A 25275-nucleotide genomic window follows, 5' to 3' on the forward strand; every position below is an offset into this window, starting at 1 on the left:
GACTTCCAGGAAAACTCATTAAAAGGAAGGAGAATCAGCTGGCAGGAGCCTTTTGCTCTACGCCCTCCCCTTCTTCTTGCCTAGAATTCACAGGTGATATTGGTGGTAAAACATTCACCTTCAAATCATACAGAAACAGTGAGGAGTAAGGCCATACATTAAGGGCAGCAGAGCAGAAAGGACGAAGGTATTTAAGACCCTGATGACAACAGCACCACACCATCCTAAGACCACCTTCTTCAGGACTTTTCACATGAAAAAAACTTGGCTTTATTTGGTTAAGCCACACTAAATGGGGTTTCTGTTTATGAGTATGTAACTGTAATCCCTCGATGATACACCCACAATTCCACCAATTCAAGTAAACTGTTTTCACTTTAACCTATCACTTTCTTGTTCTTTGCAACTATATTAGCATTAGATAACGGTAATCATAGCACAAACTGTCCTATTTTGATGATCCTATGTAATAATAACAAGGATTAAATTAGATATTAACTGAGGCTCAACCAATATTCATTTCCTCTATAATTTTTTTCACTTGAACTTATAACAAAAATCTACCCACACAGTATCATTACCTTCATCATTTTTTATTTACTAGTACCTTAATAGGCCATCATATTGATGTAATTTATCTGCTATCTCAATATATTATGCACTTAGATTGTATATTAGTCCATTTTCACACTGTTATAAAGATACTACCTGAGACTGGGTAATTTAAAAAGAAATGAGGTTTAATTGACTAACAGCTTCACATGGCTGGGGAAGCTTCAGGAAACTTACAAACATGGCAGAAGGTAAGGGGAAGGAAGGTATACGTGGCAGCAGGAGAGAGTGCACAGGGGAAACTGCCACTTTTAAATCATCAGATCTCGTGAGAACTCCCTCACTCTCATGAGAACAACATGTGAAAACTTTCCCCATGATCCAATCACCTCCCATCAGGTCCCTCACCTGACACATGGGAAATACAATTTGAGATGAAATTTGGGTGGATACATGGAGCCAAACCATATAATTCCACCCTGGCCCCTTTCAACTCTCATGTACTTTTCACATTTCATAAGCAATCATGCCATCCCAACAGTCTCCCAAAGTCTTAACTCATTTTAGCATTAACCCAAAAGTCCAAGTCCAAAGTCTCATCTCAGACAAGGCAAGTCCTTTCCACCTAGAAGCCTGTAAAATAAAAAACAAGTTAGTTATTCCCAAGATACAATGGGGGTACAGGCATTGGGTAAATGTTTTCATTCCTAATGTTCTCCAAATGGGAGAAACTGGCCAAAACAAAGGAGCCACAGGCCCCATGTAAGTCCAAAACCTAGTGGGGTAGTCATTAAATTTTTTTTTTTTTTTGAGATGGAGTCTCCCTCTGTCGCCCAGGATGGAGTACAGTGGCGCAATCTTGGCACATTGCAACCTCCACCTCCCAGTTCAAGTGATTCTCCTGACTCAGCCTCCCAAGTAGCTGGGATTTCAAGTGCACACCACCACACCTGGCTAATTTTTGTATTTTTAGTAGAGACAGGGTTTCACCATGATGGTCAGGCTGGTCTCAAACTTCTGACCTCAGGTGATTGTCCTGCCTCAGCCTCCCAAAGTGCTGGGATTATAGGCGTCAGCCACCGCCTGGCCATAATCATTAAATCTTAAAGCTCCAAAATGATCTCCCTTGACTCCATGTCTCACATCCAAGAAATGCTGATGCAAGGGGTGGACTCCCAAGGCCTTGGGCAGCTCTGTCCCTGTGGCTCTGCAGGGTACAGCCCCCATGGCTGCTTTCACAAGCTGGAGGTGAGTGCCTACAGCTTTTCCAGCTGCATATGCAAGCTGCCAGTGGAGATACCATTCTGGGGTCTGGAAGATGGTGGCCCTCTTCTCACAGCTCCACAAGGCAGTGCCCCCATGGGGACTCCATTTGGCGGCTTCGACCCTGCATTTTTCCTCTACATTACACTGGTAGAGATTCTCCATGAGGGCTCTGCCCCTGAGTTGACTTCTGCCGGGACATCCAGACATTTTCATACATCCTCTGAAATCTAGGCAGAGGCTCCCAAAGCTCAACTATTGTCTTCTGTGCACCCTCAGGCCCAACACCACATGGATGCCACCAAGGCTTGGGGCTTGCACCCTCTGAAGCAACAGCCCGAGCTGTACCTTGGCCCCTTTTAGCCACAGCTGGAGCTGGAGCAGCTGGAATGCAGGGTACAAAGTCCCAAGGCTGCATAGAGTAGCAGGACCTTGGGCCTGGCCCACAAAACCATTTTTCACTCCTAGGCCTCTGGGACTGTGATGGGAGGGGCTGCCACAAAGATTTCTGACATGCCCTGGAGATATTTTCCCCATTATCTTGGCTATTAACATTCAGTTCCTTGTTACTTATGCAAATTTCTGCAGCCAAACTGAATTCCTCCCCAGAAAATGGGTTTTTCTTTTCTACCACATGGTTAGGCTGCAAATTTTCTACACCTTTATGCTCTGCTTCCCTTTTAAATATAAGTTCCAATTTCAAACCATCTCTTTGTGAACACAAGCCAGGTCACCTCTTCAATGCTTTGCTGCTTAGAAATTTCTTCTGCCAGATACCCTAAATCATCTCTCTCAAGTTCAAAGTTCCACAGATCTCTAAGGCAGGGGCAAAATGCTGCCAGTCTTTTTGCTAAAGCATAGCAAGAATGACCTTTGCTCCACTTCCCAATAAATTCCTCATCTCCATCTGAGACCAACTCAGCCTGGACTTCATTGTCCGTATCACTATCAGCATTTGGTCAAAAGTATTCAACAAGTCTCTAGGAAGTTCCAAACTTTCCCACATCTTCCTGTCAGCTTCTGAGCCCTCCAAATCATTCCAACCTCTGCCTGTTAGCCAGTTTCAAAGTTGCTTCTACATTTTCAGGTTATCTTTATAGCAGCACTCCACTCTGCTGGGACCAATTCTATTAGTCCACTGTCACACTCTATAAAGATACTACCTGAGACTGGGTAATTTATAAAGAAAAGAGGTTTAATTTACTCAAAGTTCCACATGGCTGGGGAGGCCTCAGGAAACTTAAAATCATGGCAGAAGGCAAAGGGGAAGCAAGGCACATCTTACATGTTGGCAGGAAAGAGACAGTGTAGGGGAAACTGCCACTTTTACATCATCAGATCTTGTGAGAACTCCCTCACTATCATGAGAACAGCATGGGGAAACCGCCCCCATGATCCAATCACCTCCCACGAGGTCCCTCCCCTGACACATGGGGATTACAATTTGAGATGAGATTTGGGTAGAGACACAGAGCCAACCCATATTAGATTGTACCTTGTCTTTTATAATATGGACATTACTGCAAGGAATATCTTCATGCCCTGCTGTATTTTAGAATTCCCTGCTTTTTTTTTTTTTTAATGAGATAGAGTTTCGCTCTTGTTGCCCAGGCTGGAGTGCAATGGCGCAATCTTGGCTCACTGCAACCTCCACCTCCCAGGTTCAAGCTATTCTCCTGCCTCAGCCTCCCTAGTAGCTGGGATTACAGGCATGCACCACCATGCCCGGCTAATTTTGTATTTTTAGTAGAGATGGGGTTTCTCCATGTTGGCCAGGCTGGTCTTGAACTCCTGACCTCAGGTAATCTGCCCGCCTCAGCCTCCCAAAGTGCTGGGATTACAGGCATGAGCCACGTGCCCGGCCTTCTGTTAAATATTAACTGAAATAAGATTCAAAACAAAACCTAAAACAATACAAACCTTCCTCCTCTCCATTTTCCACTTTCCTGTACCCCAAATCATATAGGCATTAAGGAAAAAAAAGGGCAAGCATTTCACCATGACACCTTTATGCTATCATTATAGGCATTAACTTTTTTTTTTTTTTCTCGTTTTGTTGTTTTGCTTTTTGAGCAGAGTTTCACTCTGTTACCCAGGCTGGAGTACAGTGGCACAATCACAGCTCACTGCAGCCTCACCAGGTAGCTGGGACCACAAGCATGCACTACCATGCCTGGCTAATTTTTTTACCTTTTGTAGATACGGGGTCTCATTATGTTGCCCAGACTGGTTTCAAACACCTGGACTCAAGCAATCCTCCTGCCTCAGCCTCCCAAAGTGTTGGGATCATGGGCATGAGCCACCACACCTGGCCTAAATTCTTTAATTGGGGAAAAAAAACCAAACAAACCCTAAAATAGAAGGGAAACCAACCTTCAACAAACAGTATGGACTATTTGTTTCTTAATTTTAAAAAGTAAAAACTAAAAATTTCCTAAATTGCCAACTCTCACATACAATTTAGGAGAAGGGGTGGGGGAAACCACTCTATCTAGAATATGAACAATTTTAGATTTCTTTGACAAAGTATGTCACAAAATGATTAGTCTGTTGGAAGAAACTCAGAGCATATTACCTTTCTTCTAGGTTTTAGTATACACACATTTTATTCAGATGAGTTCATACCTAACGAGAGATAAAACTTGTGAAAGCTTATCTAGATAGTGTGAGTAGTTTCAGAAATACAGTCACAGGAGATGAGCAATTAAACAAATTAATATAGTCACTTTATACTGATGAACATATGTACCTTTTAACCCAAATTTAACTGAGAAAGTGAAATATTCTTACTGTACATATTAAGATGTAAATTTGCACACACATATTTGAAACTTTAACAAGGAATTTCTAACGTCAAATTTTATAATTTGCACTGTCACTAAGTATGATCAATAGCTCAATCAGTTAGAAACTCAAATCTTAAAATAACAGAACTTTCCAAACCTACAGAACATACAACACCAAGAGTGAAAACCTAATCTAAACTATGGACTCTGGGTGAAGATGATGTGTCAGTTTATCAATATTATCAATTGTAACAAACGTGCCACCCTGGTGGGTGATATTGACAATAGGGGAGGCTATGCATGTGGGGGTAGGGGGTATCCTCGCTGTACCTTCTTCTCAATTTTGCTGTGAACCAAAAACTGCTTTAAAGAAATAAAGTCTTAAAAATGAACTGAACTTTTGCCTCTTACATTCAACCAGAGATTTATAACCAAATTTTTCCCCAAAGGAATTAACCATCCAATTGAAACAATGTGTTTTATTTCAGGCCTTTATCACAAATGCCTAAAGTTATAATTCTTTACAGATTTGGGGGGGGTGGGTGGAGATAGAGTACCCCACGAGCAAACAAGTGGATATTAATGGTAAGACTTCATGGTACACAAACTCTTTGCAAATAAAATGTTCATCATACAAAATCTGGTGACTCCAGACAGCCAAGGTGACCTTTCCTCTTCAGTAGTACTTAATTTCACATAAAATTTCTACATACTAAGCAGTATGAAGGTCAAGTAAACTCAGCACCCAAAAATGATGGAAGCAGGGAGAGCTCCAATTGTGACTAAGTAATCTCACAATTTTTTTTCCTCTTTAAATACACATTCTATATGGCAATATTCTATGATATACCACAGGGAATATGAGCAACTGGAACCAAAAAGAATGGGCACTAGTGTCTTCTAAACTAGTAGGGTTATTTGTACAGATGTTCTGCCATGATTTTGAAGTTGCAGAGCAAATTATTACCTGACACCAGTATATAAAGAATTAGGCATTTCCTTGCATTAACATTCAGACATTGTCTTGAGTAAAAGAAGGTAGACATAAAAAAAGTAGCTACTGTATGACTACATGTACATGTGTTCTAAAACAGGAAAAACTAATTTACAGTATTAGAAATAAGATTAGTGGTTGCCTGGTGCAAGACACACAAAGGGGCAGGAGGACTTTCTGGGTGATGGAAATGTTCCTTATCTTCATTGGAGTGTATATTACATGAATGTATACATATCTTAGTAGGCTGTACCTTAAAATGTGTGCATTTTATTAATATGTAAAATGGTGTTTAAGAGTTTCCTTAAGAAACAGAAGTTCAAGCCATACAGGGTAAGTTGCTTCCAGAACATTACGTCTCTTCTGGCCTTCTGTAGAGCCTGAATTAGTAATCAAAGATCTAATTATATTTTCAAAGGCATTAGTGTAGTATTTCTATGTACCTCTTGTCCTAATTGTTCACATTCGCCTTCATCTGCAGTGTGGGCCACCGCTGCAACAGCACTGTAAGAACCTAGAAGTGTCACGTGCTCGAGGTCATAGACTCCCACAAACACCCCCTTTTCTCTCCCAACTCACACTCCAGAGTAGCCCTCTCTCTGAAATGCAAATATTCATTCTCTCCCTTTTCCTCCATCTCCTCCTGATGTTCTGAATTTACACGTAAGTTTTGGCAGTTTAATTCAAATGTAAACCTATTAAATATCCACCATTTATGTAGAAGGCACTAAATGCCAGGCACTGTGTTGGGAGCTTAAAATATCACGTTAACTTAGTTAATCCTTTACCCAACTATGACACCTAGCCTCCTATTTCTCCTCCCACTATTCCTAACAAAGTGTCCAATACCTGAAGCCATCTCTACTCATTTGCATCCTATTACATCTATAATTTTTTTTTCCATTTTAAATATGTCTTTCTTCTGAAGTTCACCATCCTCCCAGACATCAGCCTCTGACACATTGCTTTACTGTGATTTGATCCTATTACATTTTTTTTTGTTGTTAATCAACAACCTCCTTGAGTCTTTTAATAAACCCAGCAACAATGAATACTACCCTGGGTATATGTCAGGGCCCATGAGCCTATCATTGTCACTGCCACCAACATCACTGCAAACCTTCTATTAAACGTTTACTATTGGCAAGGCTGTTATATTAAGCCTGTTAAATGCATCCTTTCCCAGCTTTATTGACTTTTAGTTGACAAATAAAATTGTATAAATGTTTTACATGTACTTTAAAAAAAATAATAGGCCAGGTGCTATGGCTCACACTTGTAATCCCAGCACTTTGGGAGGCCAAGGTGGGAGGATTGCTTGAGGCCAGGAGTTTAGACCAGCCTGGGTAACATAGTGAGATCTTATCTCTACAGAAAATAAAAAAATTAGCCAGTCATGGTGGCAGGTGCCTGTGATCCCAGCTATTTGGGAGGCTGAGGTGGGAGGATTGCTTGAACCTGGGAGGTCAAGGCTGCAGTGAGCTGTGATCACACCACTGCACTCCAGATTGGGTGACAAAGCAAGAACTTGTCTCAAAGAAGAAGAAGAAGAAAAAAAAACAATAAAAAATAGTGACCAGGTCTCACTGTGTTTGCCAGGCTGGAGTGCAGTGGTGTAATCATAGCTTGCTATAACCTCGAACTGCTGGGCTCAAGAGATCCTCCCGCCGAGGCCCCCAGAGTAGTTAGGACTACAGGCATGCACCAACATATCAGGCTTACTTTTTATTTTTTTGTGGCAGCAGGTTTTCACTATGTTGCCCAGGCTCATCTTGAACTCCTGGCCTCAAGTGATTCTCCCACCTTGGCCACATAAAGTGCTGGGATTACAGGCGTGAGCCACCACGCCTGGCCTGTATGAATTTTTATTCAATCTACAGAACTACCTACTTTACAGGTGACAAAAGATAGATACAAAGGAAACCCCTTCAGGGTCATACAGGTATAAACAGCAGAAGAAAGATATGAACATCACTCATAATACATCCACACCACAGACCTCCTAATGTCTGAGAAATGTCCATGTCCCCCCTAGGGGCACCCATAGGTCTTTAAACAGCCAAAAATAACCGAGATGAGGAAGAAAAAGACTGAAACCAGGCGAGGTCTGAAAACACGATCTCAAGTGACCTTAGGAACAAAGAAGGATACAGTAGTCCCCTCCACTCAGCTAAGGTTTTGCTTTCTGCAGTTTTGCTTTCCTTGGTATCAGTTAGCTGTGGTCAACTGCAGTAATGGCAAAAATCTTCAATGGTAAATTTCAGAAATAAACAATTCATAGGTTTTAAATTGCATGCATTCAGAGTAGCATGAAGAAATATCTTGCTGTCCAGCCTGGGATGTGAATCATCTCTTTGCCCAGCATATCCATACGCTATATATGCTGCCTGCGCAGAAGTCACTCAGTAGCCATCTCAGTTATCAGATCAACTGCTGCAGTACTGATCTATTTGATTACCAGTTATTGTTGTTAATCTCTTACTGTATGTAATTTATAAATTAAACTTCATCATAGGTATGTACGTACAGAAAAGACATAGTATATATAGGGCTTGGTACTGTCTGTGGTTTCAGGCACGCAGTGGGGTTCTTGGAACATATCCCTTGAAGATAAGAAGGGACTACTGTGCTCTGAACCAGAACACCTGAATTCCTTCCACAGAATTATACCCTGCCTGCCCACAGTCCCCTTTCTAGAGATCTCTCCTTTCAAGGGGCACCTGACCTCTTAATACCAGTCCTACCTCCTAAGGTAAGGAGAAGTTAGTGCAAAAGTGCACTGTAGATAAAACATCACAACCATTAGATACTTACCCTTGGTGCACTCACACGCACGTAGACACACAACTCTGCTGGGTCGTACACAAAAATTAATGCAAGGAAGAAACTGTAAAATACCATTTAGCACTTCATGACACCCTGATTTTCTGAAAGACTATCATCTAAAATAATCTATGCATTACTCAGGCAGGCTCCTGAGTGGCAATAAATATTCACCTATGAACCTAACTCCATGGGGCATACCCTTAAAGATTAAAAGAAGGAATATGATTTACAAGAACTCTTCTGGAACCTGCTGGGATTTAAATATCCCCTAAATCTCCAATAGCAAGCCAAAAAAACAACTTTCAAGTGCAAGACTAATCTCCTAAGACAAGGTTAGGTTGGAGTCCTTAAATGCCCGTGCCTGCATAAGAAATCAGCTTGTCAAATACTCATTTTGAAAGAAAAAGCAATGGGATAAGAACAAAGTATATCTTCCCTCTCTGAAGCTGGGGTCAAACTGAGTAAGAACAACTGATGCTCCACTTCCTCTTCTGTCCAAGAAAGGAGGGGTGGACTTAGAAGTTTGCTTAGATCTTTTCTGATTCTTCACATTCTACAGTTACAATTCTACAGTTTAGAGAAGCAGTCTCATTTCTGCATTCTTCTGCCAGATTCAACTATTCACACTAAGCAAAAGAGAAATTTAAAAAACAATGGAAAAATAATTTGAACACTTTGGGAGGCTGAGGCAGGCAGATTGCTTAAGTCCATGAGTTTCAGACCAGCCTGGCCAACACGGCGAAACACCATCTCTACGAAAAGAAAAAAAAAAGTACAAAAATTAGCCATGCTTGGTGGCAAATGCCTGCAGTCCCAGCTACTCAGGAGGCTGAGGTGGGAGGATGGTGTGAACCTGGGAAGTGGAGGTTGCAATGAGCTGAGATGGTGCCACTGCACTCCAGCCTGGGCAACAGAGTAAGACCCTGTTTCAAAAATAAAAAGAAGAAAAAAATTTTGACTAAATAAAAAGCCATAAAATATGTTTCTAACTTCTCCACTTCCAGGCATCTGTCCTAAGGAAACAAATCCATTGCTTATTTATCACTGTGCGTTCCCCCAGAGGCTGCACCGGATATCATATTAGGACACCGGGCCTGGCAGCACTCTCCCTCTGCATACCGGCCTGGCTTTTGCAGAGTAGAAAAGCTGTTGGGCCTTTCTGTATCCCTTCCTTCCACTCAGATATGGGCTATGCAGAAGCACAGAGAACAACTTTTGATGAAGTTTCTATCTAAAACTCTAGGTAAAATTTCAGGTTGCTGAACAGAGAAATGCACATCATCTAAATCTAAGATATCTCCCATGTCAACACAAAAATCACACTTGGATTAAGGTTTTAATAAAAATGTTTAAAGCCAATTAAGCCCACCCTATCTGTCATCCCTGTTATGTTTTGCTGAAAGCTCCAACTCCTTTGTGCACTTCTTATCTCCCTACTCACAATGCCACACCTTTCTGGGTTTTCCTTCAAATGTGCTTCCTTTGTCACGCCGCACCCCAAGACCTGCCATGCACATCATCCATCATGCTGCATGGAATCTGCTAGAATTATAAACAAAACTATCCACACCCTGACCTCTTCACTGAACGTTCTCTGAACCTCCTCTTCAACAGCTCTGGTTCTCTGCCAAGTATACCACACTCAAGTGGGTGAAGCTCATTCTCTCACTCCCTGGGGCGTTGGAAAAAGAGGGTAAATATTTTTCAAAACTCCCTACCACTAGGTGGTTACTCTCCTACCACTCTTTCAAAAGCTAATCTCTGCTCCAACACCTCTCCTTTTAATGCCTACTTTATTAGCACTTCATCACTCTTAGTAGTAAATAATCTTCTCCCTAAGTGACAGAAACAAACAAACATCATCATTGGACAAGATTCTCTTTGGATTCCTGCTCTCAAGCTATAAAAAGTACCTACATCCAGACCTTCCTTTCCTTCCTGGCACCTATCTCAGTGGAGGAGGTGAGCTTCCTCCTATCAAACTATCCAAGGTGATTCCAAGTGTGCAATGTTCTCTCCTCCCTCCACCATCTCCACAGACTATATTTAATCACCCCCTTTATGGCATCTGCATATTCCACAAGCAAAGAAAATTCTCTTCAGTTTGATATACATATGAATGTAGTAATATATAATATAAATGTTGTATGTCTTATATACATTATATATATACATATATATATATTTTCCCCTTGCCTTGATACATTAATACCATCTAGTTATCTAAGTAACATGTATTTTTTTTTTGAGACAGGGTCTCGCTATGTCACACAGGCTGGAGTGCAGTGGCACAATTATAGCTCACTGCCGCGTCAACCTTCCAGCCTTAAACGGTCCTCCCACCTCAGCCTCCCTAGTAGCTGGGACTACGGGTGCATGCTATCACAACAGGCTAATTTTTTTTTTGAGATGGGGTCTTGCTCTGTTGCCCAGGCTGGAGTGCAGTGGCACGATCTCGGCTCACTGCAACCTCCACCTCCCAGGTTCAAGTGATTTTCCTGCCTCAGCCACCAGAGTAGCTGGGGTTACAGGTGCACACCACCATGCCTGGCTAATTTTTGTATTTTTAGTAGAGATGAGGTTTCACCATGTTGGCCAGGCTAGTCTCGAACTCCTGACCTCAGGTGATCTACCCACCTCAGCCTCCCAAAGTGCTGGGATTACAGGCATGAGCCACCAGGCCCAGCCCATGACCAGGATTTTCAAAACACTAGTCAGCTCTTTCTGTGTCCAATTTTTAACCTTGTGTTCAATTCTCAATACACAACTCTCTGAAATCTACTCTACTAACAATGTTCAATGCTTACCAAGGGCATCCATGTGGCCAAGCCCCGGGAAAACTTCTCTGTCTTATCTACATTGACCCTATTAGCATGTGAACATAGCCTGTGAGGACACTTTTGTTAAAATGTTCTCTTCCTTTGATTTCTAAGTCAATCTAGTTCACTAATTTTCTCCTACCTTTTGTTCATTCCAGCTCACTCCTTTCTTCCTCTGTTCATGCCTTAAGTATTGCTGTTTTCCAGGACTCCAATCTTTTTTTTTTTAATTATACTTTAAGTTTTAGGGTACATGTGCACAATGTGCAGTTTAGTTACATATGTATACATGTGCCATGCTGGTGTGCTGCACCCATTAACTCATCATTTAGCATTAGGTATATCTCCTAATGCTATCACTCCCCCATCCCCCCACCCCACAACAGTCCCCAGAGTGTGATGTTCCTCTTCCTGTGTCCATGTGTTCTCATTGTTCAATTCCCATCTATGAGTGAGAACATGCAGTGTTTGGTTTTTTCTCCTTGCGATAGTTTACTGAGAATGATGATTTCCAATTTCATCCATGTCCCTACAAAGGACATGAACTCATCATTTTTTATGGCTGCATAGTATTCCATGGTGTATATGTGTCACATTTTCTTAATCCAGTCTATCATTGTTGGACATTTGGGTTGGTTCCAAGTCTTTGCTATTGGGAATAGTGCCACAATAAACATACGTGTGCATGTGTCTTTATAGCAGCATGATTTACAGTCCTTTGGGTATATACCCAGTAATGGGATGGCTGGGTCAAATGGTATTTCTAGTTTTAGATCCCTGAGGAATCGCCACACTGACTTCCACAGTGGTTGAACTAGTTTACAGTCCCACCAACAGTGTAAAAGTGTTCCTATTTCTCCACATCCTCTCCAGCACCTGTTGTTTCCTGACTTTTGAATGATTGCCATTCTAACTGGTGTGAGATGGTATCTCATTGTGGTTTTGATTTGCATTTCTCTGATGGCCAGTGATGATGAGCATTTTTTTGTGTCTTTTGGCTGCATAAATGTCTTCTTTTGAGATGTGTCTGTTCATATCCTTTGCCCACTTTTTGATGGGGTTGTTTGTGTTTTTCTTGTAAATTTGTTTGAGTTCATTGTAGATTCTGGATATTAGCCCTTTGTCAGATGAGTAGGTTGCGAAAATTTTCTCCCATTCTGTAGGTTGCCTGTTCACTCTGATGGTAGTTTCTTTTGCTGTGCAGAAGCTCTTTAGTTTAATTAGATCCCATTTGTCAATTTCGGCTTTTGTTGCCATTGCTTTTGGTGTTTTAGACGTGAAGTCCTTGCTCATGCCTATGCCAGGACTCCAATCTTGACCCTATGCTTGCCTTATTGTTTAAGCTTCGTGTTGATGACCATTCAAATCCAAGAGTTTCACCTACGCTTAATCCTGCTCCCAATTACCCATGTCCAGACAGACCTCAACATTAATTCCCAGACCCACATATCTAATTGATTCCATTTAACTTTGTTGTTCTATGGCTACTTTAACCATCAACATGTTCCAAACTGAACTCATCATTTTCCCTTCCAACCTGTTCATGCTCCTATAATATTATATTGAAGGACTAATTTCTCATATCTATCTAGTTTCCTAGTCCAAAAACACAAGTCATCCTCAGCTACCCCCTTTTACACTCAACATGTAATGAGTCAAGGGATTCCTGTAGATTTCCTCACTCTTAAATTGGTCTTCTTTTAATTTGTCCTCAAGTGCATTTGCTTGAGTTGTTAAACTCTGAATTAACCTCCCATTCTCTAAGCAGATACTCTATGTAATCCATTTTGTGCACCACCGCAAGATACAAAATTGTACATATGGCAAAATTTTAAGTATATGAAATTCTCATAGTAATTGTCAAATATAGTGGATTTTATTCATAATATTTTTCTGTATTTTCCAAACGTTCTACCAAAATCACGCATTTTTTAAGCAAAAAAAAAAAAAAAACACTATTTTATAATGTGAAAACAAAGAGAAATGATATCATACCATGTATCAGTGGCATATCTAGAAGACAACATTCCTGTGTATGCTGAGGCCTTGGAAATAACTCGCGTCGCTTGGTGTTGATATAAAGGCAAATCTTCTTGCTCCCTAATTTGAGCCACAACAGGAAGGTCAATAAGCAAGCTAGGACCTTGGACATCATTCGGGATCATGCCTGAAGAGCAAATCCAGATGACAGTGAATACAAGAGGCACTCATTCTCCTTCAGTCATTCGACAACTAGGTATGGGCACCTACTATGGGAAGGGACTCTTCCAGGTAGGAGACTGAAAATATTAAAGTAAATAAATGAAGGCTTTAATATATCAGATGATGATAAGTACAATGGTGAAAAATAAAGAAGGAAGGAATATAGGAATTGTTCAACAGAAGTCGGTTACAATTTTCAGTGGCCTCACTAAAAAAAACCACATTTATGCAATATTAATATTACTAAAAAATCTAATCTTACTACACATTTTCTCTTATCAACTTAAGCTTTCCTAATAAGTACTCTGACATTTCACTAATTTAAAAAAAAAAAACCTCCACAGAATAACAAATAAACCATATTCAATCACTTCTATTTTTAAAAGGGTTTTGTTTATAAATTTCAGAATTCTTTTACATTCTTTTTTTTTTTTTTTTTTTTTTTTTTTAAGAGACGGAGTCTCTCTCTGTCGCCCAGGCTGGAGTGCAGTGGCGTGATCTTGGCTCACTGCAACCTCCGCCTCCCGGATTCATACAGTTCTCCCTGCCCCAGCCTCCTGAGTAGATGGGACTACAGGTGTGGCGTTGCATGCAAAAATACAATAATTTTTGTATTTTTAGTAGAGACAGGGTTTTGTCATGTTGGCCAGGCTGGTCTCGAACTCCTGACCTCAGGTGATCCACCTGCCTCAGCCTTCCAAAGTGCTGAGATTACAGGCGTGAGCCGCCACACCTGGCCTATACTTGTTCATTTAATTCTCACATCAAACTATGAGTTAGAAAGAAAAGACACTATCAACCATATTTTATAGATAGGAAAACTGAGGTTAAGAAATTTTGCCAATTTTTTACCAGCAGGTAAAGGGTACAGATTGCCATAATTTATTTAAATATTTACAACAAACTTCCTAGCAATTAATTTTGATTTCTACTTAGAAAGGTTCACATAATAAGCTTGAGAAGTATGGTGGGCACAACATTTTTGGACTTTACTTCTTATGTTCTTCCTAGTTGTCGGTAGCATATTATACAATTATCATGTTAAGAAATTAAAAGCTAGTATTTTCTCCTTATATTTGCCCAAATAAACTAAAGAAAGCTCCTTTAGTCTCACCACAATAGATCATATGTTGAAACATGTTTATATAGTAAGCACAGTATAACTATCATATATAGACATGTGTGTGGGTATGTCCACATATATTGTCTATACACATCCTCACACACACACTATAAAAAGATAATGCATAAGGTATAATATATAGGATTCAACACCATGGTTATCTATGGAGAGGAAGTTAAGCTGTGTTATAATGGTTTATTGTTTAAAAGCAGAATATTGGCCAGGCGCAGGTGCTCATGCCTGTAGATCCAGCACTCTGGGAGACTGAGGCAGATGGACTCCTTGAGCCCAAGAATTCAAGACCAGCTTGGGCAACATGGTGAAACTCCATTAGCCAGGCTTGGTGGAGCACGCCTGTAATCTCAACTACTCGGAAGGCTGAGGCAGGAGGATCACTAGAGTCCGAGAGGATGATCACAGTGAGGAGTGATGTCGCCACTGTACTCTAGCCTGGGCAACAGAGTAAGACCTTGTATCAAAAACAAAAACAAAAGGAAAAAGAAACCCAGAAGATTTGGGGTTGAAGGAGAAAGCTGAGATGACCCAGTTATGGGGGTAGACAGGTAGCGTTTCATACAAACTGGAAAAATTTGGAAGACTATAAACCAAATCGCGATTACCTCTACAGACAATTTCTTATTTCTACTTTTTGTTTATCTGCATTATCTTATTTATCCTCTAGGAACACACTTAATTGTTTTTTGTCACCTAGCAAATAACCTCCTTAAGAACTTTGCATTTCTTATTCTCTCAGCCATATCCCAAATGTTTTCACACAGGGCTGGCTTACTTTACTCACGTGTTAGTCAAATGTTACCCTACGAAAACAGTCAGCCAGACCACTCCATATAAAATAGGCCTCCTCCTCAAACATTCTCTATTTCTTTTTACTGCTTTATTTTCCTTCATGAACCCTATCATATTATACATTAATTTGTTATTGTCTGCCCCCACCAGAATGTGGGCCGACTTTATTTTGTTCACTGCTCCACTCTCATGACCCCCAGAGCAGCACTCTTATACAGAAAGCACTAGCAAATATTTCTGAACAAGTAAATATGGTACTTCCTTAATACACCAACCAATAATGAGTTTTTAAGTTTAAAAAATATGAGTATACTGTTTTCCGAAGTAGAAAAACAAAGAAATGTACAGCTAATGTTATGGTTAGAATGGAAGTCGCATCTATTGTGCATCCCACGGTCCATTCTATGGAACAAGTGTATCTTTGATAATCTCGTAAAGGAGCTTTGAGACTTCTGATTAAACATCTTCAGTGATTTGGGAATGCCATTTATTCAAATTATATAAATGGGAGGCCTAAAATAATTGTGCTTAATCAAACAAGGTAAATGGAGAGCCTAAAGAGCGGGCTGGGTGCGGTAGCTCACACCTGTAATCCCAGCACTTTGGAAGGCCAAGGTGGGTGGATCACCTGAGGTCAGGAGTTCGAGACCAGCCTGGACAACATGGCGAAACCCCGTCTCTACTAAAAATACAAAAATTAGCCAGCGTGGTGGCACACACCTGTAATCCCAGCTACTCAGGTGGCTGAGGCACGAGAATCTCTTGAATCTGGGAGGCGGAGGTTGCACTGAGCCGACATCATGCCACTGCACTTCCAGCCTGAGTGACAGAGCAAGACTCTGTCTCAAAAAAAAAAAAAAAAAATAACTGTTTTAACTGTGGTTCATGGATCCTGGGAAGCTGCCCCCATAGGCCCCAGGATAAGGCTTCTGAGCATACAGGTCAAATTCAGGGTCCTTCCCGGCACACAAAGTCCCCACAGCTGGGCTCTCCTGAATGTCTCCGCTACCTGCCTTATGTATTCTTCACTCTGCACTGAGCTGTTTTGCTAAACTCTTGCAAACATGATGCTTTTCTCTGTCTGTAATTCTAGAAAATAGAGAACAACAAATAGTGCCTTAGGTTTCCCAATGCATTGCACAGTACCTTGTAGATAGATTTTATTTTATTTTATTTTTGAGACAAGGTCTCGCTTGGTCACCCAGGCTGGAGTGCAGTGGTGCAGCCTTGGCTCACTGCAACCTCCGCCTCCCAGGTTCAAGCGATTCTCCTGCCTCAGGCACCTGAGTAGCTGAGATTACAGGTATGTGCCACCATGCCCGGCTAATTTTTGTATTTTTAGTAGAGACAGGGTTTTGTCATGTTGGCCAGGCTGGTCTTGAACTCCTGACCTCAAGTGATCTGCCCGCCTTGGCCTCCCAAAGTGTTGGGATTACAGGCATGAGCCACCGTGCTGGCCAAAACAGTTTTTCCTGCAATGTATTTCTTTGAACACTGTGTTCTTGGAAGAAAAAATATTTAAAATATCACACATTATGTGATTAAAGTATGACTGAAAGCTCAAACATGTGTAAGATGATAAAATACTATTGTACTGGGTTGAGTAATAATAACATAGCTTTTATCCAAATGATAAGAAATCAAGTGTATGCTCTTATCAAGATTGTGGACATCTATTTTTTGGTTTGCATACCTTCTACGGATTTAAAAAATATCTGGTAGAGCTTAACCTAGAAAATGTAACAAAGAAAAAAAGTTCTAATGCACCTTCTATATTTTGTTTTGTTTCCCATCAAATAAATGTGAGAAGACACAAAACCTTAAGTATTTTACTTCTTTGGCTAATGGGGGAAGAAGCTGAAGCTACAAAAATACCTTTAAGTGTATCCAACATTCTGTGGCTGTTCTTCATTCACGCATTCACAAATTCACTTAACAAATGTTTATAGAGCACCCACTACTTGCCAGGAACTATTCTAGGCATTAGAGATAGCTAAGTGTACAAAACTGACAAAGTTCCTATTCTTGGGAGCTAGCATTCTAGTGGAGAGAGATACAGAATGAACACAGCATGATTTCAGGATATGGTAAGGTCTAAGAAGGAAAATAAGGCAACAGGTAGGAACAGAAAGAAACAGGTGAGTAGCTGGTCGGGTGTGGTGGCTCACGCCTGCAATCCCAGCACTTTGGAAGGCTGAGGCGGGTGGATCACTTGAGACCAGCCTGGCCAGCATGATGAAACCCTATCTCTACTAAAAATACAAAATTAGCCAGGTGTGGTGGCGTGTGCCTGTAATCCCAGCTACTCAGGAGGGTGAGGCAGGAGAATAGCTTGAACTCAGGAGGTGGAGGTTGCAGTGTGCCAAGATCACACCACTGCACTCCAGCCTGGGTGACAGAGTGAGACTCTGTCTAAAAAGAAAAAGAAAAAAAAAAAATAGATGGAGTAGTCAAAAACCTGGATGGTGATAGGGAATCAGTCCCATAAAAATCTGCAATACCATTCTAGGTAGGAGGAACAGCATAAGGAGGAGGCTTGATGAAAAAGATGGAATTTTACCAATATTTTGATTTGCCACGACAAAAAGCACTGTTGCTTAGCAATATACCAAGCAAAAGAATGGGACCCAGAAGTAGCTGGGCTCCAGAAAAAAAAAAAAAGGAAAAATTCTAAAACCTTAAGTCCTGTGAGCCTTATTTTTGATTCTCACCATACCGGAGAACTCTGCAATGATAGGAAAACCAAATTACAAACAACGTCTCTCCCATCTTAGAAGTGGGCAGTTAGGTTTTGGGTCCAAACAGCATAGCTTCAAACTTTTCTTCTTTTTAAATATTTTATCTTATTTGATGGAGGCCTTCATTCTAGATCGTCAGGGTCACTTTGGATCTTAGTTCTGTCATCCAACATACTGACAATCCTTCCCAATTTCCTGGAATGTGTGAATTTATCCAATATGCCATCTGTGCCATTACCCCATTTCCCGAGAAAAAGAATAACCAAGGCAACTTGTGCATAGAGTCCTACGGCCTATGTTAGAGACCTGTACCTATGCAGGCATAAACCCATTAATCACTCATAGGATATACCCCAGTAATTCATTATAAATTATCAGCCAATTGTTTTTACCATGTTTATAAGAATATGATGAATTGTGCATCAAATGTCTTCCTTAAGTCCATAAATTTGGCCAGGTGCAGTGGCTCACGCCTGTAATCCCAACACTTTGAGAGGCCAAGGTGGGCGGATCACGAGGTCAGGAGTTCAAGACCAGCCTGGCCAACATGGTGAAACCCTGTCTCTACTAAAAATACAAAAAAATTAGCCAGGCGTGGTGGCACACGCCTGTAATCCCAGCTACTCAGGAGGCTGAGGCAGGAGAATCACTTGAACCTGGGAGGAGGAGGTTGCGGTGAGCCGAGACTGTGCCACTGCACTCCAGCATGGGTGACACAGTGAGACTCTGTCTCAAAAAAAAAAAAAAAATCCATAAGTTCATAGTATATTTGGGGTACTTGCCTTAGTAGAAAATCATAAATGACCTCTGACTAAGCACTGTAGATACACTTTTAAAACTTTTTTTTTTTTAAATAGAGATGGGGTCTCCCTATGTTGCCCAGGTTGGTCTCGAACTCCTGGACTCAAGTGATCCTCCTGCCTTGGCCTCCCAAAGTGCTAGAATTGCAGGTATGAGCCACCACACCCAGCCTAAAACTTTTCCTATAATCATCACTGAAACTCTTTCCATGCATTCATCTTGAACAAATTTTCTGGTAAACTCACTACCACTTCTGCTTTTTATTTCATCTAGAAACTTTGGAATCAGGCTCCAATCAGTTGGCAATGTTGCAGATATGGGGTGAAAATACTGTCATGCTCAGGTGGGATTAACAGAAGTCTCAGTTACCTTCCCCGCATCCCCATACTCCCCTTTGCTCCCATCCTTGAGGGCCTCCATTCCCACATGACAATCAAAGCACTGCCCCACTGTTCCAGCTTTGCTGATGTCTGCCTCCCCCTCACTGAGGAGGAAGGACCAGGGCAGGACTGGTGCTCAGGCAGGAATGGCTTAAAACCAGAGTTTTCAGAACAGGAAACTGGTTCTCTATGTCCCATCCAGCTACACTGGAAAAAGCAGTCTGTTAAACTACACCACTAAGTTGCATAGGTTGGTGCAGTTTAAAACTTCATGAATTGCTCCACACAAAGGCTACCTGTGCCCTCTGCCCCACTGCCTCCTCCATGGACCCTGTCAGTGCACAGGCACACATTTCTCACCTGTCACAGCGCTTCACACAGTTACACTTTACAGAGCTGTCCCCCAAGTGCACAGAGAAACCCAGGAGCCCATGAAAAAGATTGAGTCCTGTAGGGCCTCTGTAATCAGGTAATGGTCATAACAGGGGTACAGAGGTTAGAAAAACAGGGAGATTTTTTAAAAATAAATGCTCTGGGATTTAAGTTGTATTAATCCACTCTCACACTGCCATAAAGAACTACCGGAGACTGGGTAATTTATAAAGAAAACATGTTTAATTGACTCACAGTTCCACAGGCTGTACAAGAGGCATGGCTAGGAAGGCCTCAGGAAACTTACAATCATGGCAGAAGAGTGAAGGGGAAGCACGCATGTCTTCACATGGCAGTAGGAGAGAGAGCATGCGCAAAGGGGGAAGTGCCACACACTTTTAAACCATCAGATCTCTTGAAAATTCACTCACTATCATGAGAACAGATGGGGGAAATCTGCTCTCATGATAAAATCACCTCCTACCAAGTCCCTTCCCCAATACTAGGAATTATGATTCAACATGAGATTTGAGTGGGGACACAGAGCCAAACCATATCAGAAGTTAATGCTTATAGGAGAGGAATGGGGGAAATTTTCTAAAGGTCTACATTTGATGAGATGCAAGAATGGAATAACAAAATAAAGGCAAGCAGAATCCAAAGTAGAGAAGAGATCGGGTTGCTATACAACTTAGCAACTGAAAAAAAAAAAAGTAATGAACTGATATGCTGTTGAATAACCACGTGAGCAGTACATCATTTCCTCATTCAGTAAATATTTCTTGAGCACCTACTATGTGAATATAATCAGATACAGTCCTCACCCTCCTGAAGCTTAGTGTTTAGTAAGAGACAGGCCTGCAAGTAAGCATGTGCACTGAGTCTTGACAATAACACAAAATCAATTTGGATTTGCAAATGGCACAACCCAGTCTTCGAGCAAAGCCTGGGAAACAGAACTGCCTTCTGTCTGAAATCTTCCAAAATCTTGTAACACTAAGTGTATTACTCAATGCAATAATGTCAATAATTACATTATTAATTATGCAAATTTAAATGTTTAGTTTTATAACCCATGAAGAGTATATGCTTTTTAAAGATACACAATTTTGGATTAACCAAAAGGTCAAGAATATCTCTTTACACAGGGGTTCTCAACAATGATTTCTAAATTCATTGTTCTGCAGATAAATCTAAGATTGCCTCTTATTCCACTGCTCCTCCACCCAAACACCAGCCCATATAGCTAGTCTATTTCTTTTTATCTTGACAGTATAAACCAGTGGTTTATACAGTATACATGTGGCAACATCTGGAGACATTTTGATTTTCATCATTACTGGGAGAGGGTGTGCCACTGGCATCTAGGGTTAGAAGACAGGGATGCTGCTAAGCATCCTACAATGCACAGGGTACCCCACCCCCACCAAAAGACTCATCTGGTCCAAAATCGTGCTAAGTTTGCTATAGTATTAATAGTAATGAAACAGATATGGTCTATTTATTCATTTACTCAAACATTTGTGCCATAAATCTTCTCCAACTATTTAATAGAGAACTATAAGAAATGTGGTGAATTTTAGAAAGCAATATACCTGGAGAGTTTTATTTTGGGAAGTCCCATTTTTCTTCTAGTCATGATCTTGAAAACTTGGGTAGATTCATCTAATCTTAGATATTTAAAATTAAGTATTCATACTCTTGTCTTTTTTTTTCCATGCTCTGTTTTGACCCATGGGAAACTGTATGTTATCATCTCAGAGATGCCTTCAATTTTTACCCTTAAGTATTCCATTTTTTAGAATTTACTTAATAGAATCCTAATCTCATATAAAACTGCTACATCACTTTCTACAGCCCTCTCTCCCCTTACAACATATTACTATACAACACAGAGAAAGACTTTTAAGTAGTCATAACAAGTGAAGGACAGCATAAATCCTCAACAATGGCTCTATAAATCCCAGTGCTATGAAAGCATTTAACAATCTCCCTAGGGATGTCAATTTTATAATGACAATCAATATTTTAGTGTTAGATGAAGAAAAATTCTTTTTTAAAGTCAACTTTTCAAACATATATAAGAATCGATATTGAGGGGCAGCAGGGAGAGGCACTATACTTTTAGAATTCTTTAATGGAAACTAAGTTATTAATGTACTAAAATTGACTGTAATATATGGCTATAAAAATGTTTCATAAATGTTTAAAATATGCCTCTCTTTATTAATATTTAACAGTCCCATTAAATGAGCTAGCAATATTACTTAAGAGCATCAGAGATTTTAATATATATTAGTAGAGACTTATTTCAGATTTGGTGTAAGGTTCTAGTCTGAGTTTCAATCCATACTGCTAATAAAATGCAACATGAGGCAGAGAAAATGTAGCCTTCTCAAAAAACAGAATCTGAAAACTCTAAGTTGAAATCTGAGGCATGTTTATTCTTTCAGGTAATTCTGAAGCAGATTAATTATTAAGCAGACGTAAATTCAAAACATCATAATGAATAAAAATATGATGGTGAAATTCATGTATACAAACGTAAAACTGAAAGCTTGCAAAATAATGTAATTTGTGTTTATGAGAAACAAAAGTCACAAACCTAAATCCAGACTAGTTTTTGCTAATGAATTAAGATTTTCCGGGTCGTCAAATCTGCCTTGTTGACTGTTTCCTTCAGTTGATGGTACAGATGGTAGGGACTCCATGACAAAATTTTCTTTCATCTTGAGAGGAAGAAAAATAGAAATGCATTAGTACTTTATGAAAAAAATGTATTACTGTACAGTTGATCAAGCCAAGTAATAATGATAGTGGAAAATTGGCCTTGCAAACAGGCATTCTCAAGTAATGGTTTATACTGTGGTAAGCAGTAACAAATGCTGGTAACAATATCTGCAAGAGTATAGGCTAGTAAAATCTGTTTATTCTAAAACTTGGATTTTTAACCAAAAAAACTGTTTTATAAGCATTAATAAGTGGATTTAAATAAACATTTACCAAGGTAGAGGAATAAAAGATCTATCAAGTCAAGCAAGGTCAACTGCTGATACACACAGCCTCCTGGATTGTGTTGCTCTGATATCTACAAATAAATAGCTTCCTTGCTGACTCCAAAATATGTGATAAATTTTCATATCTATAAGTGTTTGTTAGCACTCTTATCTGCCTAGTGAATACCTAGTTACCAAACTTAAAACCTAAAACCTACAGATAAGTGCTGTTGATAACTTAACTGCATTTTCCTCCCATCTTGCTTTTATATACATGTTTTTTATGGTTTTCCAAAGTCACAATCTCCCAGAATGCTAAAATATTTATGTTTCCCCTGACCCTGCAAATTCATATGTTAAAATCCTAACCCCCAAGGTGAAGATATTTAGAAGTGGGGACTTTTGTGGGGTGATAGAGTTATGAGGGCAGAGCCCTGGTGAATGGGATTAGTAGTGCCTTTATAAAATAGGCCCAAGGGGCCGGGTGTGGTGGCTCACACCTGTAATCCCAACACTTTGGGAGGCCAAGGCAGGTGGATCACTTGAACCAGGCATTTGAGACCAGCCCAGCCAACATGGGGAAACCCTGTCTCTACTAAAAATACAAAAATTAGCCAGGCATGGTGGTGCATGGCTGTAATCCCAGCTACTTGGGAGGCTGAGGAGAACCACTTGAATCTGGGAGGCAGAAGTTGCAGTGAGCTGAGAACAGGCCATTGCACTCCAGCCTGAGTGACAGAGAGGCACTGTCTCAAAAATAAATAAATAAATAAATAAATAAATAAATAAATAAATAAAATAGGCCCAAGGGAGCTCATTCCACTCTTCCACCTTGTGAGGACATAGCTAAAGGATGACATTTATGAACCAGAAAGGGGGCCCTCACTGATGCAGAATTTTTGCTCCTTAACTCAGCTAATCTGGGTTCTTGTCTCACGATCAGGAAGAATTAGGCACACGGACATACTGAAGAGTGAGGAGGGTGGAATTTTTAAGCAAAAAGAAAGCTCTCAGCAAAGAGAGGGGGTCCTGCAAGCAGATTTTCACATCCCAAATTGAATACCTGGGCCACCCCACAGCAGCTGAAGAGGCCAGGCTCCTCCCCTGCATAAGACACAAATTCCTGGTGGCTCCACCCCATTCCCCCCAGTGCATGGGTCTCCAGCCTGCTGTGGGCATGCCTAGGCAAACTCCCTGTGCAGGTTCCCTTATCTGTACAAAACATGTGGTGTAAACACTTGTAGGGGAGGTCAGAGATTCTCCAGGGACCCTTCCTAATCTGCCTAAGCCTTTGTCCGCCTCCTGCCTCTAACATCACCAGACACCAAATGTGTGGACACCTTCATCTTGGACTTCCCAGCCTTCATAACTGTGAGAAATAAATTTGTTTTGTTTATAAGCTACCCAGTTAATGGTATCTTGTTATAGCAGGCCAAACAGACTAAGATAGAAAACATCATATTTTCACTTTAAGTATCTTTTTATATTTTAAAAAATTTTATTGCCAGGTGCAGTGGCTCATGCCTATAATCCCAGCACTTTGGGAGGCCGAAATGTATAGATCACTTAAGGCCAGGAGTTTGAGACGAGCTGGTCAATATGGCGAAACCCCATCTCTACAAAAAAATTATAAAAACTAGCCAGGCATAGCGGTGTGTGCCTGCAGTCCCAGCTACTCAGGAGGCTGAGGTGGGAGGATAGCCTGAGCCTGGGAGGGTGAGGCTGCAGTGAGCTGTGATCATGACACTCCAGCCTGGGCAAAAGAGTGAGACCCTGTCTTTATAAATAAATAAATAATAAAAATAAGAAATTTTATCAGTACAAATTTAAATGACTATTTTATAGCCACCTTAGGGATGTACCATAATTCATTTAAGGTGAGTAACACTATGTTATTCTTTATTGCTGGAATTTTGGTTGTTCAAAACAAAATGTGAATTTTCTTTTGAAAATGGTCTACTTTTTCTGTAAAGTGGTCAGACTTCAATGATAAGAGAAGGATCATTCATAAGCCGATATACAAAATACTTCCAGCTTTGCAAAGTAGATTATGAATTTGGTAATGCTGGGCAAGGTAGCAGAGCCCCAGCAACAGAAAGTGATTGGCATGCAGGTAGTAAAGAGAATTTACTGACAACAGCACAGGCTTGAAAAGTCAAGTTTTATTAGACAGAAAGAACACTGTAGTGGGGCGCTTCAGCAAGAGAGGACTGAGTGGGCCTCCGTGGATTTTCCTTAGGGGTATTTATAGACCTTAAAGCAGGAGCGTAAGGGTAATTTGGACCCTATTAGTTTTGCAGGTCATGATAGATTGATTACATTTGTAGACATGTTGGTGCCTTGATGTCAGCAAAGGCTGCACAATGAGTTTCGATATGCATGCATTCAGGAGACACATAGAAATTCTAGCTACTTATAAATTTTTGGGAAAGCAGCCTGGTAACCAGATGCTGGCTTTAGATAACAGGGAAGTCTAATTGCTTCTAAATTCCTCAGATAAGGAGTTTTGCCTCTGGATGGCATGGTTGATGACCACCAGGTGATCTTTGCTCTCTTCATTATACATCTAAATTCCTCAGATAAGGAGTTTTGCCTCCAGATGGTCTGCTTCATGGT

General features: G+C 40.6%; 1 protein-coding gene across 7 annotated transcripts in view; it reads right to left on the minus strand.

Moving 5' to 3' along the window:
• PATJ (PATJ crumbs cell polarity complex component) overlaps window positions 1–25275 on the minus strand; it is a 422746-nt gene that overhangs the window by 266867 nt on the left and 130604 nt on the right. For all 7 annotated transcript variants that reach the window (XM_057298703.2, XM_034966355.3, XM_034966351.3 and 4 more), the window contains exons 21-22: window positions 22269–22392; window positions 13236–13407 (exon numbers count right to left, since the gene is read on the minus strand). In XM_057298703.2, coding sequence (XP_057154686.2) covers window positions 13236–13407; window positions 22269–22392 — 296 coding nt within the window. The remainder of the gene's footprint in view (window positions 1–13235; window positions 13408–22268; window positions 22393–25275) is intronic.

Source organism: Pan paniscus, chromosome 1 (assembly GCF_029289425.2).
Source record: "Pan paniscus chromosome 1, NHGRI_mPanPan1-v2.0_pri, whole genome shotgun sequence".
Taxonomy (NCBI): Eukaryota; Metazoa; Chordata; class Mammalia; order Primates; family Hominidae; genus Pan; species Pan paniscus.